At 40.8% G+C, this 18,415-nt stretch overlaps 1 protein-coding gene across 3 annotated transcripts; it reads right to left on the reverse strand.

Moving 5' to 3' along the window:
- Positions 1 to 753: 753 nt before the first annotated feature.
- Positions 754 to 14,456, reverse strand: pih1d1 (PIH1 domain containing 1). 3 transcript variants are annotated; one of them, XM_063190920.1, is made up of 12 exons: positions 14,356 to 14,415; positions 14,207 to 14,274; positions 13,920 to 14,010; positions 13,612 to 13,672; positions 13,069 to 13,257; positions 11,367 to 11,428; positions 9,438 to 9,519; positions 6,769 to 6,865; positions 6,523 to 6,555; positions 6,307 to 6,385; positions 3,592 to 3,735; positions 754 to 847 (listed from the first exon to the last, which is right to left on the reverse strand). In XM_063190920.1, the coding sequence occupies exons 3-12, from the start codon at positions 13,998 to 14,000 to the stop codon at positions 815 to 817; spliced, it is 861 nt and encodes a 286-aa protein (XP_063046990.1). In that variant the 5' UTR covers positions 14,001 to 14,010; positions 14,207 to 14,274; positions 14,356 to 14,415; the 3' UTR covers positions 754 to 814. The 3 variants fall into 3 exon arrangements, with proteins under 3 accessions (XP_063046990.1, XP_063046975.1, XP_063046982.1); XM_063190905.1 differs by lacking the exon at positions 14,207 to 14,274 and having other exon boundaries at positions 14,356 to 14,456; XM_063190912.1 differs by having other exon boundaries at positions 14,207 to 14,425.
- Between the last annotated feature and the right edge of the window lie 3,959 nt (positions 14,457 to 18,415).

The following is an 18,415-nucleotide window of genomic DNA, read 5'->3' on the forward strand; positions in this document are numbered from 1 at the left end:
ACTAGCCACAGTGGCCGGCAAGCGAAAAAGTTAATGTCAAGCCCTGTAGCACGTGTTTCTATTTCTGAAGAGGGCCCTGCTGGATCTAAATGTGAAACAAATTAGGATTTCAACCTCTTGGGTCACAGCACAGTCTTCCACATTTTATCAGCATCACGCATTGAACCAGCTCCAGGACTTATTCTCCTCCTTAATTAATAATGAATAATGATCAGGTAATCTACGTCCCTGACACACTCAACACGTGATCTAAATGTATATTTATGGCTCTTGTCTTGTTTTTAAATCTAATTTTTTATTATTGTTTAATTTTAGTTTGACACTGTACAGCACTTTGGTCAGTTCTTGCTGTTTAAATGTGCTATATAAATTAAACTTACTTATTTACTTACTTAAAAAAGAGACAGACAAAGCTGTTATTCTGAAAATCAGACACAACATGTTTGTAGTGCACAGTAGGATTTCAATTGTTTCAGTCAACAGTCAAAATGCCCTAGTTTTTGCCAGTGTTCAGAAATTCATACAGGTCGGTATGCATCTATAAGCCAAGACCACCTGCATTTTATTTGCATATGAATAATACATGGGCACACAGTCAATCTGCAAGGTGTTTGCGGCCACATGATACATCACAACTGAAACTGAAGACCTGAAAAGGAGCTCAAGTCAAATCTTTAACATTCATATGCACATAATCAACACATACCACCACCACCACCACCACCAACAACAAATCAATCAGAGACCAAAAGGTACAAAAAAAGAATATTTTATTGAGATAAATAAATTAATATGAACTTTCCAGAATTCCACATCAGCCCACCACTGGCATGGTAACGGTTAAAATCTAGAGAAAACACACAAAAAAAGTTTGCCAAGGATGTTATCAGCCACTTTGACGGATAAGGTCAGCTTGAGTCCGGATGCGGTCTTTGAAGTCTGTCAGGAATTCAACAACCACATAGTTCAACATATTTGACATTCAGTGAAAGTGAAAATGACAGTCCTATTGTGTGGGGACCTCATGTAACTTTCCTCTACTGGGGTGATTACAAAAAACACTATCGTGAAAACATTCTGTGCATGTGTTTTTGCAACGCAGCTGATCACAATGAAGGCAGATATGGATGTGGACATTTCTACCAAAGTACACAGTACAAAGTCGTCAGAGTTTCTTAGGGTAAATTGTTTATGTTTTTAATGCACGCCTGCCAATCCTGTCATTTGTTTGATTGTAAAAAAAAACCCAAAAAAAACCAAAAACAATGTCTGTCACCTAATTACTGGGCCTCAACAAGAGTGGCAGCATGTTTCAATAGCTCCATGTTTCTACAGTATCTGTTCTAATTGTCTTTCTTTACTTAGTTTTCAGTTCCTAGACTAGCTTCTAGTTTTTGTTTCTTGTCTGTTCTATTTAACTTCTAAACCTGGACAAGAAGTTTCTTATTCCATCTAATTGATACAGAGAAACCTACACAATTCCATGGAAGGAGTCAGATGATGGATCTATGATGTTTAATATGTTGTGCAATAATGTGTGCAATACACTGTTTATTGTGTTTATTGTATATTTATATATGCTACTAGACACCTTCATTTCTTATTTTCCTTCCGGGATTAATAAATGTTACTCTACTCTTCTGTACTCTCATTCAATCATTACAGGAATTATATGTTGTATGAATGTAGGCTTTTTTATGATTTGTTACCAGCCGAAGCACTGCAGATTTTTTTTTTTTTTTAAACTCATTTTGGCGAACTGAATAAGAAAAACCTCCCAATGTTCCAGAATTTGAGACTAAGAACTGCGAGGGAAGGCAAAGGCACAGAACACCCTCTTTTTTCAAAGATGTGGTTTCTACTGCAGTAAAACAAACACGTTTCCTCGTAGACTATGGTCTTGGCTTTTCAGAAATGCACAAGGCCAATCCCCCCATTTTTTTTTCCAGAAATCAGGCTTTTCTTCGATCATACCTTGTTTTTTGTCAACACTGTCAGACACAATTAAAAGCAATTAAAATTGTATTGATTTGGTTGCATATGGGTCTGGAGTTTTTAAGTGATTATGTGTATTTTTTGGTACACACATATGCTTTAAATGTTGAAAATTCACTTTTGTTCTATTTTAAAACCGTTTCATGTGTTCTTATTTTAAAATGTGTACCGACATACAATGCTTACTTAACGCCTAAATAGAACAAACATTTTTTTGTAATTTCACAAATATTCGTGAAGGCTTAAATTGGTGATTACTTTAATAATTCAACAAATCCTAAGGAAAATGTTCTAAGCACATTCATTTAAAATGTCCAAAACTCCTTCTTACGGTGGTGACTTAAGAACTGACGGTGGTGACAGTAATCTGAGAGTGGTGAAAGTGGCCTAATTATTACCTGCATTTAGCAAAATAAATAGCCCTCTCAAGTCAATGGCATCTTGCATAAACACTTTATTTTTGTGTGTGCACAGTATGTTTGTGCATGTGTTTTTTCTTCATTAGTTAGATTCTCTAGTAGGTTACTGGATCTTGAAAATGTGGCAAAAACAGGTTTTAAGTTGTTCAAATTCCAAATATAGAGGTGTATTATCATAGATGAAGGTCTTGGCTGTGCAATGAATGTATTGGCCAAGCTCCCCATGTTTAACATTTTTCATAAAATGGGCTCTTTCTTGATTTTGTCAACAGCGTCAGACAGGATTAGAAGTAAAAACACATGTTTACTGTATTAAAGTGATTTACTTGAACAATTCAACATAATAGTAGATATGTATTGTATGCATATTATTAAAACATGTCAAAAAGATGTAAAACATGTGTTTTTTGGTGAACTCCATCAAATGTCACCACCGTCAGGTTTTGTGACAACAAAACCTCCAAATGCACCTCAGTGGAGGGCGGCTAGAGTATAATTTTTGATCACAATTATTACTGTAGAACCACTTCAATATGGTCTTCCACATCATGGTGATATTGTTCAATTCAGTTAGTGATTTTTGTATTTTAAGTCAATTGAAATGATGATGTCTGTCCTTGGGACAGGCGTTTTTACAGGGTGTGGGCAGGTTTATAGCCATGAAAAGTAATAAATTACACTTAAATGTTTCAAACAACTGTGTATTTGTGTAACATACCCCTTGGTCATTACCTGGATTCATTTTGTTCATGAAAATTCAGTTGATTTTCAACAGAATTAGCACTTAACTGCTGGGACATGTTTTTGCCAAACTTGTAAGAATCAGTGTAATACATTACAGATGTGGAGTCTAACCACACTTAAAAAAGAAATTCACATTTCACGTCTTCTTTTTTAGGCAGACACCATCATCCAAAGTGCACATGCAAAACTATCGGAGCACTATGCCCAATGGAGGCATTGTACTACAGAGGCATCATAGGCGGCAGATAGAATCAAAACTTTCCGTGATCATTTGTCTGTCAACACCCCTGCCCTGTGCACACATTGGCACATGTGGCATTCAAGTAACCCTCTGTGCACAACATTGACATCAAAAAAATACATGGCAACACATTTGTGGACATGTATCCTGCTGCAAGCACATTCCAGCCATAAGACTGGAGCCAGTCCCTACCTGTTTGCTGGCATTGTACTGAGCCACGCTGCTCTGCTGGTCGATGAGGAGAGGGAAGAAACAGTCCAGATGGTATAGTGAAGGTCGCGCGGTCAGCACCAGCCTGTCCTCCCCAAGGTCCAGCACTAGGGACCGCGCAGACGACTGCAGAGACAGAGGAAGAACAACCTTTTCATATGTCCGACCCCAAACTAAATCATTAAAGACATGGCTAAAGGCTAATCAAAGATGTGACCACTAATGAATGTAAGGCGTTACAGCAAGCACTGCCATATGATGTGTATCATTGTATGTGTATTTCTTTTCACATGATAATGTGATTGTACGTATATGGTTTTATGTTTTAGTATGGTGTGTTTTGGTATGCTGTTGCTGTTTCTAGTGTGTACATTGTAGGGGTAGAAGTAGGGCATGTATTGGCCATACTTTTTATGTGTGTTTGTTTTATTGCTCCCTGCCCAGGGACCACAGATGTAAACTAGCTTCATAGCTAACTCTGGTACTAGAAAGGTCTTGTATATGGCCCATGTCAAAAAAGCCTACAATTAAGCTAAACTAAGCTAAGGGTGTGGGAAGCTCAATGAAACATCTGGGCATCTTTACCAAACAAACAGACAAAACTGGGCCAGATCTTCATGACAGCGGCTTTATGCAAATTATATTATACAGGTTTGTTTATTTCATAAAAACCAAGCTGTTTCATAGAGACCATAGATTTCAATCATCAGAACAACCTTGGTCTTAAGGAGCTATAAAGTACCATGTGACCGATTGTGAAATTGCATTTATCGCTGTAAATGTCTCCACCGGGGAGAAAAATAATTTAGCAAATTGAAATTAAAACCAGAAGTGTAGAACGCTTCCTTAGTGAAAGTGAAAGCCCATTGGGAAACTCCAACTCCCATTGTCATTGTGACACAGCACTCCACAGCACACAAGTGAACACTGCACACTGCACACAACGAAATTGCATTTATGCCTCACCCGTGCAAGGGGGCAGCCCTCAGTGGCGCCCCATGGGGAGCAGTGTGGTGGGACGGTACCATGCTCAGGGTACCTCAGTCATGGAGGTGGATGGGGGAGAGCACTGGTTGATTACTCCCCCCCACCAACCTGGCGGGTCGGGAGTCGAACCGGCAACCTCTGGGATGCAAGTCTGACGCCCTAACCGCTCACCCATGACTGCCCTTACTAGCCAACCTGTGAAATGGTACCTCAATTTGTCTACAAAAATAAAAGAAAGCCATGCAAGTGTAATCCCCCCCACTGTCTTGACCGTTCTATGACCACTGACATCATCGTCATCCTCATCTTCATCCTCATAATCATTACCTACGGGTTCCTGAGGAATCTCACATTTCGTTGCTTTTCTACCATTCATGTGTTTATTTACTGTTTTTGCTATCTTTAAATTACAAAGACAAACTTTGCCTATCTGACGTTTGAATCACAAGGACGCAGCGGGACAATGCCCTCTGTGCGAAGACGCCAGCTGTTCAAACTCGCCCCCTCCGGGGTGAGAAACTCGACCCTCTCAGGTGAGGGAGGTATCCAGTTGTTGCGCGTGCACGTGCCCAGGGGAGACCCGGACCAGAAATATTAATATGTGTGGTTTAAACGCTTAATATGATGTATTGAGAATTCCATGATGTGTTTGGTATCAATCTGATGGTCGTGATGCGAGTGATGGCAAGGTCTTGGTTTTGAAACGGTCTTTAGGCAAATTATTAAAGATTTAGAATCATAGGGGTTCAATGGGGAGTCGGGCAAAGGCCGACCACTCGAAATTACAATAACCCTGCCCAACGAAATATTCGTAGCTCATTGGTTACCTGACCAAGGTGTCCCACGTGACAAATATGCATTTAAGATGGAAGTAACATATTACGAGAGGTAACTGTATTCAGGACCTCCTCAGATATCTCGTCTGTGTAGCCCATTCTTCCTTGTTCAGGTATGCATTGATTTCTTTCAACATTGTATTCTGTCGTAGTCGTATTGTTGACAAAGTAGATCTTGTCTTATAATAAAACTTTCATAAAAATCTGGGGAAGAATTCCGTTTGGTCTATTCATATGTTTATTGATCTGGTTAAGTAGGCAGTAAGGTTTATTCGCTGTGGATGGAGCGAGGCACACATACTTTGGGCTAACAAAGATTTAGATCCGACGTCAATGGTGTTTACCTAGGTTGAGATATGTTATGAGAACCGAGACAAGTGCGGGGTGACTTTATCTTCCGGTTGCCGTGTACCCACAACCTTCTAGCCTGAGGCAGTCGATCAGGTGCGGGATGTGGAGACACCTCTCTCGGCAGATACGGTACCTTCTCGGCATCATAAACCCCTGCCTCATCTCTTAACGACTTACATGCAGTTAGGACCCCCAAATAAACAATAGTCGTGCGCTGGGAGGTACCGATGTAATAAATTGCTTAACTAGCTGAACCCAGACATAACAGAGATTGGTAGACTAATCAATTTTAACAGTAATATAGTAATTAAGTACAAATACATAATTACATAGGAACTAGAGAGATCCTACGGCTGGGACTCTAATAATTGCGGTATTGGATAATAGGTTATAATGAAATCTTTTCTACAGTCCGGAGCGGAAGCGGTCCAAGGGCCTTGAATTTCCGTCGTTGGGTTTTTGGCCTTATTACACAAGTAATGCAAGGTGCAGCACAGTGCTGTGTGGGATCTCTTGAACTCACCACACCAGGCAAGTGGATCTCTGCTATGAGGTACTGGGGATCTCCAGTGGCTGGCTCCACTTGCAGACACATGTCAGGACTACCCGTCAGCCACGGGAATGAGAACATGTGGAGCATAGGGAATAAGCAGAAACAGGAGAAGAGAGGCGTCAGGAGACAGCTAAGCTTTTATTATCAGACAGGTGGCATTAGAGGGAACCAAAGTGGCAAACTGACCTTTTGACTGGTGCGGGGGCCAAACTTGTCTCCCTGAAATTCAATCCAAATAGAGGATATGAGCAATTAAAATGAATCCTGACTTATGTGAAAATCAAATGTTTTTAAGTCATGATAACAATGGTGACACAAAATAGAAAACCATACATGTCCAGTCTGCAGAACAAGAGACAGAAGTCAACAGAGACAAAGACTGTATATATGAATGTATTGAAAACAACTCAAAGAAAATTAGAATAGTCATACTTGGAGTCCAGCTCCTGAATAACTGGCTTGCTTTTCGTCCGAATGTTCTGCTCCATTATAGACCCCAAGAACTTCCTGTTCTTGAGAATTTTCCACTCTGTAGAGGGAAAGCAGAGTAATTCATAATCATTATCATCACATTCATCAAGAGCAACAATGACTTTTGGGGAGGATATGGAAGGAGGACTTCCACTGTACACAATACACTGCACCCGGCCGCCCATACTTCCTGTGACCCATTTTGAGACCAACTCCGTCTGGCTGGGAGAAAAGTAGGTAGAGTGCTACTAGTATCCCTTAAAGGGACACTGTGTGAGATTTTTAGTTGTTTATTTCCAGAATTCATGCTGCCCATTCACGAATGTTACCTTTTTCATGAATACTTGCCACCACCATCAAAAGTATTCATTATGACTGGAAAAATTGCACTTTTCATACATGAAAAGGGGGATCTTCTCCATGGTCCGCCATTTTGAATTTCTTAAAATAGCCATTTTTAGCTAAAAAAAAAAAATGACTGTACTTGGATCTTACTAGAAAATATTTGTTTATTACTTAGTAAACTTTCATGTAAAGATCAATTTTGGCAATAGGCAGCCCAGTTTCAATGAGCAGCATAGTTGCAGTACCTTTTTTGACCATTTCCTGCACAGTGTCCCTTTAAAACCAACTGGTGCTCTTGGAGGAGGTGCAATGCTCAAAAAAGACTAGAGCAGCGGTTCTCAAACTTTTTGTGTGAAGTACCACCCAAGAAAATATTGAGCTCTCCAAGTACCACCTTGACAACCAACATTAGAATATTGCTGCAAAGGCCTTCCATATTCACTTTTGCCAGTCAATACAGGAGAGGTCCATAATAGCATCAACAGCTACGGTCACATTCAGTACAAGTTGTTTTTAAATGTCTTGCTTGCCTAGTATTATTCTGCATTATGAAATCTTCCAAGTACCACCAGAGATGTCTCAAGTACAAGTACACGCACCACAGTTTGAGCACCACTGGACTAGAGGAAAAAGATCCTTGGTCCAGGCACTTCAGTTGATTAATGTGGTTAAAAAAAAAAAAATCACAGACGCGTATTGGCCCTGCGGCCTTCATCAGGGTATGCGTCAGCCTCCCCCCCAGGGGATGTATCGTAACTTTCAGTCGATGACAGTCGGTGGACAGGCTATAGACTAACTAGACTATGGATGACTTGTGGTAACCTCAGGAGGAGAAACATCTCCGTATCGTAACCTGCGGTCGCACAATTCGATGGGCAATCACCCGCGAAAACCGCCGCGAGGGTGTGCGCATGCTCAGTAGCGAAAAGAATCACATCTTGACGGGTCGCTCATATAGACAGGACACCGGGCTTTCTTTGTCTGCCCCAGTGGAACTTTCAGTTTCTGTGACTACATATTCCTTACTATTTAATTGACCAGTATGAATGGTGGTTGCTTCGTTCTTTGTTGTTGAGACACAGGTTAAAGGGACAGTTTGGTCAATTTCAACATGCAGTTGTAATGCTCACACTACCCTGGACTTGTCAGTGCCTGAGATTTTTTTTCTTCTTTTTCAGCCGTTTCCGAGATCCTGGTCATTGTAATGGGGGCCGCTCTTTGTTTACATTTCAAAAAAACATTTTTATTTATTCCCAAAAACATCCAAAAGGTTATAAAACATCAGCAGACAACTAGCAAACAGCAGTACCTTTTGGGAAAATATTTGGAGTTGGCCTATGTTTCATTTTTTAAAAATGTAAACAAACGCTGCCCCCATTAGAATTGCTCATATCTCGGAAAGGGCTGAGCCGAAAAATGTGGCATCACCAGGTACTGACAAGTCAAGGTTAGCGTGAGCAATACAACTGCATGTTGAAATTGACCAAACTGTCCCTTTAAGCCCACCTCTGAGAGGTCGGCTACTGCAGGAGATTGGCCAGGCTAATAGCCACAATAGCCAGAGCTGCCAACATATTGGAAAATAAATGTCCACACTGAGAGACTGCAAATGGTAAAAGGCTGTCATCACCTCAGTTGTGTGATGATTTGGGTCTGAATTAAGGATAGACCGATATATCGGGACGATATTTGCGTTTTTTAAGTGTATCGTATCGGCCCATACACATGTGGCTTTGGCCGATACAAAATATTTATTATTTCATGTTATTCGTTTTTTTTTTTTTTAAAAGCACCAAGACATTTAATTTTTTTATTACTTGATTGTTAGACATTACTTGATAGAGTGGGTGTTTAAACGTTACAAGTTCTACCTCAATTTGATAATGTTAAATAAATATTTATTTTTAATTTGAGAACTGGAATATTTGTCATTTTTAGAAGTTTTTTTTTGTTGCCCATATCAGGCCCAAATATCGGGTATTGGAAATCGGGTATCGGCCAAGGGTGATGAAAAAAAAAAAAATCGGTATCCCATCGGCCATTAAAAAAACCTGTATCGGTCGACCCCTAGTCTGAATGTTTGGCAGCCATTTATTTTTGTCCACCAAGAGGCAGTACAAAAAACACAAAAATCATGTGCACCCTTGATCATCTTTATTCTTTTGCATGCCATTGTGCTGACTGTCATGATGTGATTCTTTTAAATGGTGCATTAGAGGCCTTTACAAAATGAATTAACCATGGGATAACTTGATAAGCACGATACACATTCATACAGTACACACCTCTGCTCAGGGTTATGCTGTACTTGTTCTCCAAGCCCTCCAGGGACACAGCAAGCAGAAACTGCTGGAACAGCTCATCTGTCTGAGGCAAAAAGACATCCTTAAAAATCATCATCCTTAAAAATCAGTGACATAGCCTGGGACCGCCCACGCTACCTGCAACCGTGCAACACTGTACAAAGATTCTCTTCTCAGTTTGGGTGGCAAGGCAGCTTTTTCAAAAGAGTTTCAAATCATCCCAGGATTCGGGACCAATTCATTTTGAGCGCTTCCAATGGTTCGACGAGGCATGTTTAAAAGGCACAATGTGCGATGGAATGCTCTTATTTAACGCATTTTAGCCTAAGCCCTTTTTGGGAAAAGGTGCCCTCTCCCTATTAAAACCTAAATATCTCTCTGAAACACAAAAAACATGAAATAAGTTTCAGAGAAGAGAATGGATGAGTGCATCTGTGGGGTAGTGTGAAAATATTCAGGTGCTCATCGGTTTCCAAAGTTGCAAACTTGTAGAGAGAGAGGGTCCGAGGCACTCTGAAGTCAATGTTAAAAGTCCTTTATTTAATACATGGACACCATAAAGCCTTTATGGTGTCCATGTATTAAATAAAGGACTTTTAACATTGACTTCAGAGTGCCTCGGACCCTCTCTCTCTACATGAAATAAGTTTCATTTAAAAGCTAGAACTTTCATTTTGCACTAGAATGTGTTCATTCACCTCTAACATAACCACATTTGTAATAAAAAACAGCTCAAATCTCAAAAACCTGAATGCAGCGTATATGTCGCTCCAGGACACAATGGGTTAATGCTACAATAATACTGTATGGTAACTATCAAAACGGGACACACGAAAGTGGCGTATCGTCTTCCATTTTTTGATGTGATTTACACGAGGACGATTACGAGTGGAAACAACAACAAAAATGTGTCTCAAGTGTCGTTTACATAGTAACGTCCCAATCGAAGCTTGAAGACGCAAAAATCTGGAGTAGTGTGACATGAAGGTGTATGGGATGTGAACATGCTTTTGGCTTTTGGGGCATTTAAACGGAGATGCAAAGCTGTAGGACATTTTCAAAACTCCCCACTATGAAAAGAGTCTTAAGATTTTTGCGTCTTCAAACCCCGATGGCGGGGTTACAGTGTAAACAAAAGTACTTCTGATAAAATATTTAGTCCCTTGCAATCGTCCTTGTATAAACGGCCCCTTAGGCAATGACCATCAACAACATCTATTAAGCATTAGGCCAGTGGTTCTCAAACAGGGGTCGGGACCCTTAGGGGGGTCGCAGAGAAACTGAAGGGGGGGGGGGGTCGCGGACAAAAGGGACATTGAACAAAAACGGGAAACCCACATGTTAACAGCTAACATAATTCAATAATTTAGTTAGTAACCGTGTTCACTTGTATGGTTAATAGATGTATTTGCCGTCCTGTGGATTTCTAGATATGAAGGGTTCAGATGCAAACCCCCCTAAGTGCCTTTTCAGAAAATAATCTTAATTCATTTTTATTTAATACAAAGCTATCAAAATTGCATATTTTTTATTTTATTTATGTAATATAACTATTTATATGTATTATCAAGTACATGAATGTAAACCAAACCAACAACGGGGCTCTCTAAAAATATAGAAGTGCAGGTCTTCGGAAATGGAGTTAGGGGGTTTTGCATCTGAACTCTTCATATATAAGCAGACAAACTATTAATGGAAAATCTAGCAATATTAATGGACAAAAAATGGCCTAAAATCCATTGCTAGGCTATGGTGGGTGGGGGTGGGGTCGCAAAAATGTCAAAAGGGGGTCCCTGATGAAAAAGTCTGGGAACCACTGCATTAGGCTATCAAAGACAAGTGGCCCCAGTGAGGTGCACTCAGCTGAAGTTGAAGAGAATGTCATTCATCATGGAGGCTAGCTGGGCCTACCTGGCACTTCTGGAAGAACTCATTGTTGACCACCACGTCATAGACTGTGCAAGCCTGCTTACCTGAGGGGGGGTGCAAGAAGACAGAATAGCTTTGAAGCTCACTGCAACTCAACAAAGAGCAGGTTACATAAATCCATGCCATCCATTACAGACAGAGTCATTTACAGTCATTTACTCATTACGAATTTGATAAGGATGGAGAAAAATATTAAGTTCTTGAGAAGAGAGTGAGTGAGTGAGTGAGTGAGTGAGTGAGTGAGTGAGTGAGTGAGTGAGTGTGTGTGTGTGTGTGTATTTGTGTGTGGCATTTGTGCGACTTAAAAAAGGTCCATAATAGTATTCAACCTACAGTGTGTCAGGCCGGCTGCTATCATCAACAGTGACTCTGACATAGTACAAAGTAACTGTCAAAAGAGGAAATAGTAGTCATAAAAACTAGTGTTGCACCGATACAGATACCAGTATCGGCCGGGGCCCCGATACGGCACAAAAATGGTGGTATCGGTATCGGCAAGTACCAACAAATAGGGCACCGATACCATTTACTGATGCTTGTATGACACTTGAATGCAGCCTTGAAGTTAATTATTTAATATCAGAAGTATTTAACCCTTGTAAAGTGTTTGTGTTTTGGTTACATAGAAGGTGTTCGGGTCAATTTGACCTGGGCATATAGGAAAAAAATCATAGTTCATATTCACCCTCATGTTCCCCTCACCCTGCCTGTGAATTTCTGTTTATTCATGTTTTTGAGAGTGGGAGATACAGAGAGAGAAAGATAAGGAGACGGGGAAGAAAGTGAGTAAACTAAATCCAAGCTCTCGGATTGAACAACTTGTGCTCTTGTCGCGCAAGGTTGAAACATTGATGCACAACTGAAGGACCAAACAATATCTGCACTTCTTTTTCTACATACTTCACCCTCTGTCTTGTCTACTCAACATGTGATCACTGTTGTATCAGAGAGTTTAAAAAACATTGACGTATAAGCCCCCTTAAGTGATATGGGTCAAATGGAACACCTCCTGTATATTAGAAATGTGCAGGGGGGGTCACTAATTCTTTTTTCAGATTCATGTTCATCACTGAAAATGACCCAAAGCCAGTGAATCTCAGTGCGAAAGAATAATAACTGATACTATTTTTCTCTAGCCAAAAACTGAAAACGTGTCAAAATGACCCGAACACCTTACAAGGGTTAAAAAGTATGACAAGTTCTACTGCATTCACATTCACTGTAGTATTAGTCTTATTCCTGTCTCACAAAGGTGAGCAGCAGCCTGAAAAAACCATGATAGCAATGATTTTACATCCAAGTAGTATGCAGCTCTTCATAAATATCTATACATCTCCAATAGAGTGGTATCGGTATCGGACGATACTGCACAGCCAGGTATCGGGTATCGGGGCCAAAAAATGGTATCGGTGCAACACTAATAAAAACACAATGTGGCTAGCTAACATGCACCATGTGAAAGAATGCAAACCTACACACCACAAGAAAAGATCTGTGTGCAACTAATAAGCCATGTTTAGTGTAGTAATACCCCATTCATTTTTATGACCCAACATTACTAATATTAATGACATTTGTAAATTGCCAAACAACACTTTTCTGATTCTTCAAAATCTAAAGATTCCAAAATTATATTAGTTAACAGATTTTTCTGAACACAATGGGCCCGACTACAACAACTCACTGTTGTCCGTTTCTGTGTGAGGCTCGCCGAGGCTCATGGGAACTCGGTACCCCGACGGGTCATCGGAATCCAGCAGCTCCATGAGGGCCTGGTGAGAGAGCGCGGGAGGCGGGGGCACCTGCGTAGACTGGCATATGTTCAAGAAGACTTTCTGCTGGTCCGGCACCGTGCAGGTCTTGGCACAGAGCCCTGAGGAGGAGTGGCAGACGACACAGGTGGCATTGACATTTTTCTGTGTACGACTCGTGCAATGCAAACGCCAAGAGTCCAGGGTTGAGTAAATAGATACGAACTCCCCGCAAAATAATATAATTTGTTGCAACACAGTATGCAGCCTATGCTAGAAACTTTCTTCTAATTTCTAATGCTTTGGCAGCAACTGTTGATGCGAGAACATCTGACAGATATTTATGGTTCATTTTTCAGTTATATCATATTTAAAGTATGGACACATTGGCACATAGTATTCATTTTCTCAGCATGAATTTTATCTCTTCCCCCCTCAATAGGACCTCAATGTCTTGATCAGTTAACAACACTCACCGGGCTGAGGACGGATGGTCTTGGAGTCTGCTGTTCCACTATTCTGCACTTTCCCCATTGCCTGGATAGTATAGTGCCACAACAATACATCAGCTTTGAGTGAGGTGAAGATGAAATTGAACCTGGTTGCCCCAAGTCAAGATTTGCCCATTTCAAAAAGTGAAATGAGTGTACGTAATGTGTCGTATGTAGTGTGTGTGTGTGTGTGTGTGTGTGTGTGTGTGTGTGTGTGTGTGTGTGTGTGTGTGTGTGTGTGTGTGTTAATACCTATACACACTGGAACAACCTACGCATGTGGATGTTCTGACCTGCAATAACAGCTGTTGGTACAATTCCTCTTCCTTGCTCTGAGAGAACTCAGAAGTGAGGAGGGACGAGTCTGTTTCCATACCGACAAAACTGTAAGATAGAACCGTTAGCTAGCTGGCTCGGTGCTGAGGTGTGCCACAGACAAATATTCAAGTCAGTGGCCACATATGACACTGAGTATTGTTAAAAGATGCTATAACATTTCATCAAGCTAGAAGCACATTGTGTTGTTGAGCTAGAAGCAGTCTACAGGTAGAAGCTAACCAACACTGTCTAGAAACCTCACCTTTGCGATTTACTCTTGTAACATTAAGCTCTTGGAACTTGCAAACCACGAAGGATACGTTGTACTCTCTAAATATTCAGAAAATTATGAAGAATAAGAATTTAACAGCAAATAAAACGGGGAAAGTTCTGCTCGAATTGTCAGAGTACCTCTCTGGTGCTGTGCTGTGGGTCACCATAGCCATGCCATTATCATTATCAACATCCGGGTCAATTTCAACACAAAAGTTTTCGAATGACAAGCGGATTCGTTGGAAATCCATCACATGCATGTTCTGACTCTGTCACACTGAAATCCAAAGTTTTTTTTTAACATAATAACAATATATTTCATTCCATATCTACCGGTCTGTTGTAATGCCTTAAAGTTTAAACTATCTCTGCCATTCAGATGGCATACACATCCTCACCAACTCTATTGAGCGGCGCTCTGTCATAACAAAAGTTACCTTATTTGACTTGAGGTTAGGGTAGGAGCGTTCCTACAAGCTAGGTCAGCCGTTGCCGAACTTCACGCAAGGTCCCACGTATAGGCTACCAGTTTATTCCAGCCAAGGCCCCCTTACATGAGTCGTACCACACTATTTTTTTTGTGCGCCATCTTTATAGTAGGCTATACCTGTAGGTCTGTGATGCAATGCCCCATTAATAATAGAAGCTTTTAGAAAAAGATTATTATGGTGCTGTTCTCAACTAATGAAATATTGTTTTTCCATTATGGTTTACATTAATTATTCAGTTTATTCAATTATTTATTTTATTCTATTATACTTTTCCTTCCAACTTGCCACGGCCATGGCCGTAGTTACATTTGAGGTTACCGAGGTCCGGACCTCGCTCATTTCGTCCGAGATTATTTTTTTTATTAACGCCAAATATTGCTCAAATGAATCAAACACACAAAACTCAAAACCTCTGTGAAACGTGCTTTGCAAATAGTGATTAGTGGTCTATGAGTTCTATTTTGCCTTTGTGTTCTGTTTGTGCAAGTGATTCATTAATAGAGAGATAGCAGCCTACACAGTAACGCACCATCAGGAACGTGGCCATTAAGCCTGCCCACGCTGCGCTTGGGCGCTTGAGACGTCTCCTATAAAGCCAAGCGTTTTAAAACAGTGGCCCAATAGGTGGATGTCTTTCACAACTTTGTGAAACCGTTTTAACTGAGTCATTATTTGAAAGAACCAGCCATTGGGTTCTACTTGTAAATCGGAAGGTCTGTAATAAGCGACAGAAAAGGACATAAAAGGAAGTCACCAGAGCGTCTTCAGATGTGGATTTTTACCTGCTTATTTGGTCAAGTGACAAGATTAACGTTTCGAGTTGTCACGACTTCTTCAGAGTCAATCACAGTAAAATGTCCTCATCTGAAGATGTTCTGGTGTCCTCTGTTTGCACTACTAGGCTTATATTTTTTTCCCATGCAATGAACAAGCGCGCCTTGCGCGCGAGTGGTGCGAGTCGTGGAAGAGAACGCAATTCAGACATCAAACAAGCTTGCTTGAGACACAGGTCGCCAACATGGATGCACAGTTTTAAAACAGTATAGGCATATGCATAAGGAGTTATGAGTAGGCTATCGTCTTTGACAACGTTGGCATTTGATAACTAAGTCACTATCTGTCATAAGCCGTCATTTGGTTTTAGATAGGCTAGTGGAAAAAAAGACCGACTGACGCCATCAGCTGCATAAAATAACCAATAAACATTCAAACTTAAGCTCAGCTAAAAGCAGGCTGTCAGATCAAAATAATTTGATTGTAAATTGGAGGGGTTTCGTCTTTCGCTTTTGCGTGTACAGAAATACTACTAAAAAAATAATAATAATAACAAGCGTGCAGGCGATGCGAGGAAAAGAATGTTCAGCTGACAAGACGTTAGTTTTACATAGGCATATAACAGGCAGCAGGCTCCACAACAACCACGCCACAGTCCTAACTTGTTGCCTATGTCAACTTCAAGAAATCATTTGGTAAGTGAAAATAGGCTACTGTTTTTTTTTTTTTGCTGTACTACCGTTAAAATAGTATCCAAATGAAGAAACATATTCGTGTAGCTCGTGGGACTGTCTACCGACTTCAACGGATATTTTGACTCATTTGGCCACTTTGTCATTAGCCTATGCCCATAGCCTACTTTAAGATGGCAGATTAATAATCATATTGACTTTATTGTATTGTGTTTCTCAACTTTTTTTTATGCGAGGCACCCCGTGAATTCATTAAAAAATGAAGGCACCCCAAACTAACAAGCCGTAACAGGGCATCGCATCCGATAGTAGACTAACACATTTGGAGACATCACACAACCTAGGCTAGCCTACGTTTGAAGTTGCAGCTTTCTGCGACCTAATATTGTGCGGAAATGGCAGATGAAAGATTCCAGACTAAGTAGGCTATTCATTTTTAAATTCAGACAAATATGTATTATGCCTGACATCATTTATTTATCAGCCACGTTTCTGTGGCACCCCAGGGTGCAGCACCCTGGTTGAGAAACACTGGATTAGGCTATGGGTTTAAATTGGAGGGACCTTTAGATATGAATGTGTTTAAAGTTTCATGTTAATTTTGATATACCCATTCCACAGAAAACGAGTCACAGAGAGCAGGGCAAACATGTCCAAGAGATTAAAACAAAACACCATGGATGCATATAAATATATGTATTATACATAAACATATAGGCATGTAAAAATGTACTTTTTTAACAAATATATTTTTGAAAATTAAAAAATTTCGGCACGCGCTGCGCGCGCGCATTTTGGACCTCGGTTAACCCAACTTGCTGGCTACGGCCATGGCCACGGCCCCCCAGGAACCCCAGCAGCCTCCCAGGGGTACCCAGCCCCCACTTTGAAAACCGCTGAGTTTTCCAACTGTACGTATGTGGGCCTAATATGTAACTGCAATCACAACACTCAATTCAACTCGACTGTTGAATGAAAGTGTCTTTTGTCATTTATCAGTCAGAGTTTTTTTTCACGTGAAACTGCCTCCTCAGCGTCCTAAAGGCCAAAAAATATGTTGTTGAAAAGGTCACACAATAGAGCGTACTGGCATTTACCCACCAAAGAGGATAAGTAGTAGGCCTAATAGGCTACTCTAAAAATGGAATGCCCAATTCATAACTCACTCCCTACCCCTTCTGAATTCTGAACTATATTATTGTTATATTATTATTATTATTATTAGGCAGTAATTGTGTGTGTGTGTGTGTGTGTGGGTGGGGGACTGGACTGGAGGAGTGGAGATGAAGTACAAGCACTAGGCCTATATCAAGAAACAGACTTAAAGGTGCACTGTGCAGGAAATGGTCAAACAAGTCCGACAGGCGGACAAAGATACGTCCGCCTATGCACTGCCGCCTTGTGGACACAGGAGGGAATTACAATTGAAAGAAAGCGTTTCAGATGGACTGACCGACCGACTGGCAGGCAGACAGACCGATGGACAGACATACCCTCTTATAGAGATGAAAGGACGCATCAAAAAAGGTACTGCAACTATGCTGCTCATTGAAACTGGGTTGCTTATAGCCAAATTAGATCTTTTCATGAAAGTTTACAAAGCAATATTTTTACAGCTAAAAATGTCTATTTCTGGAAATTCAAAATGGCCGACCATGGAGAAGGTCCCCCTTTTCATGTACTTAAAATTTGATTGTAGTGGTAAGTGTTCATGAAAAAGTGAAGTGAAAGTCAACCTGGGAAACTCCCATTGTCATTGTGACACAGCACTCCACAGCACACAAGTGAACACTCCACACTGCACACAACGAAATTGCATTTATGCCACACCCGTGCAAGGGGGGAGCCCCAATGGAGCAGTGCGGCGGGACCAAGGGGTCAGGATTTGGCTGGTTAGCTTCGTCTAATAGAATTAGATGGCTCTGGTCAACCTTACTTCAGTCAGTAACGTGACCCGTAATTGGCTGAGTAAACTGGTGCCGGAAATGAGCTCCATGAAACTCCCTCTTTGAAGCTGAAAAATTCATTCAATTTTGGCTGAATTCACTAGCCTAGCATTTCCCATTGAAATGACTGAGGGCGGGACTTATTCACTCTCTCCAGTTCTTATACAACCTCCATGGGCAGGACTGACCATGCTCAGGGTACCTCAGTCATGAAGGAGGATGGGGGAGAGCACTGGTTTGACACAAAAAATACACACAAGCAGTAAACGCACTGAGGCAAGACACAAGAATGACA

This window comes from Engraulis encrasicolus, chromosome 2 (assembly GCF_034702125.1).
Source record: "Engraulis encrasicolus isolate BLACKSEA-1 chromosome 2, IST_EnEncr_1.0, whole genome shotgun sequence".
NCBI classification, from domain to species: Eukaryota; Metazoa; Chordata; class Actinopteri; order Clupeiformes; family Engraulidae; genus Engraulis; species Engraulis encrasicolus.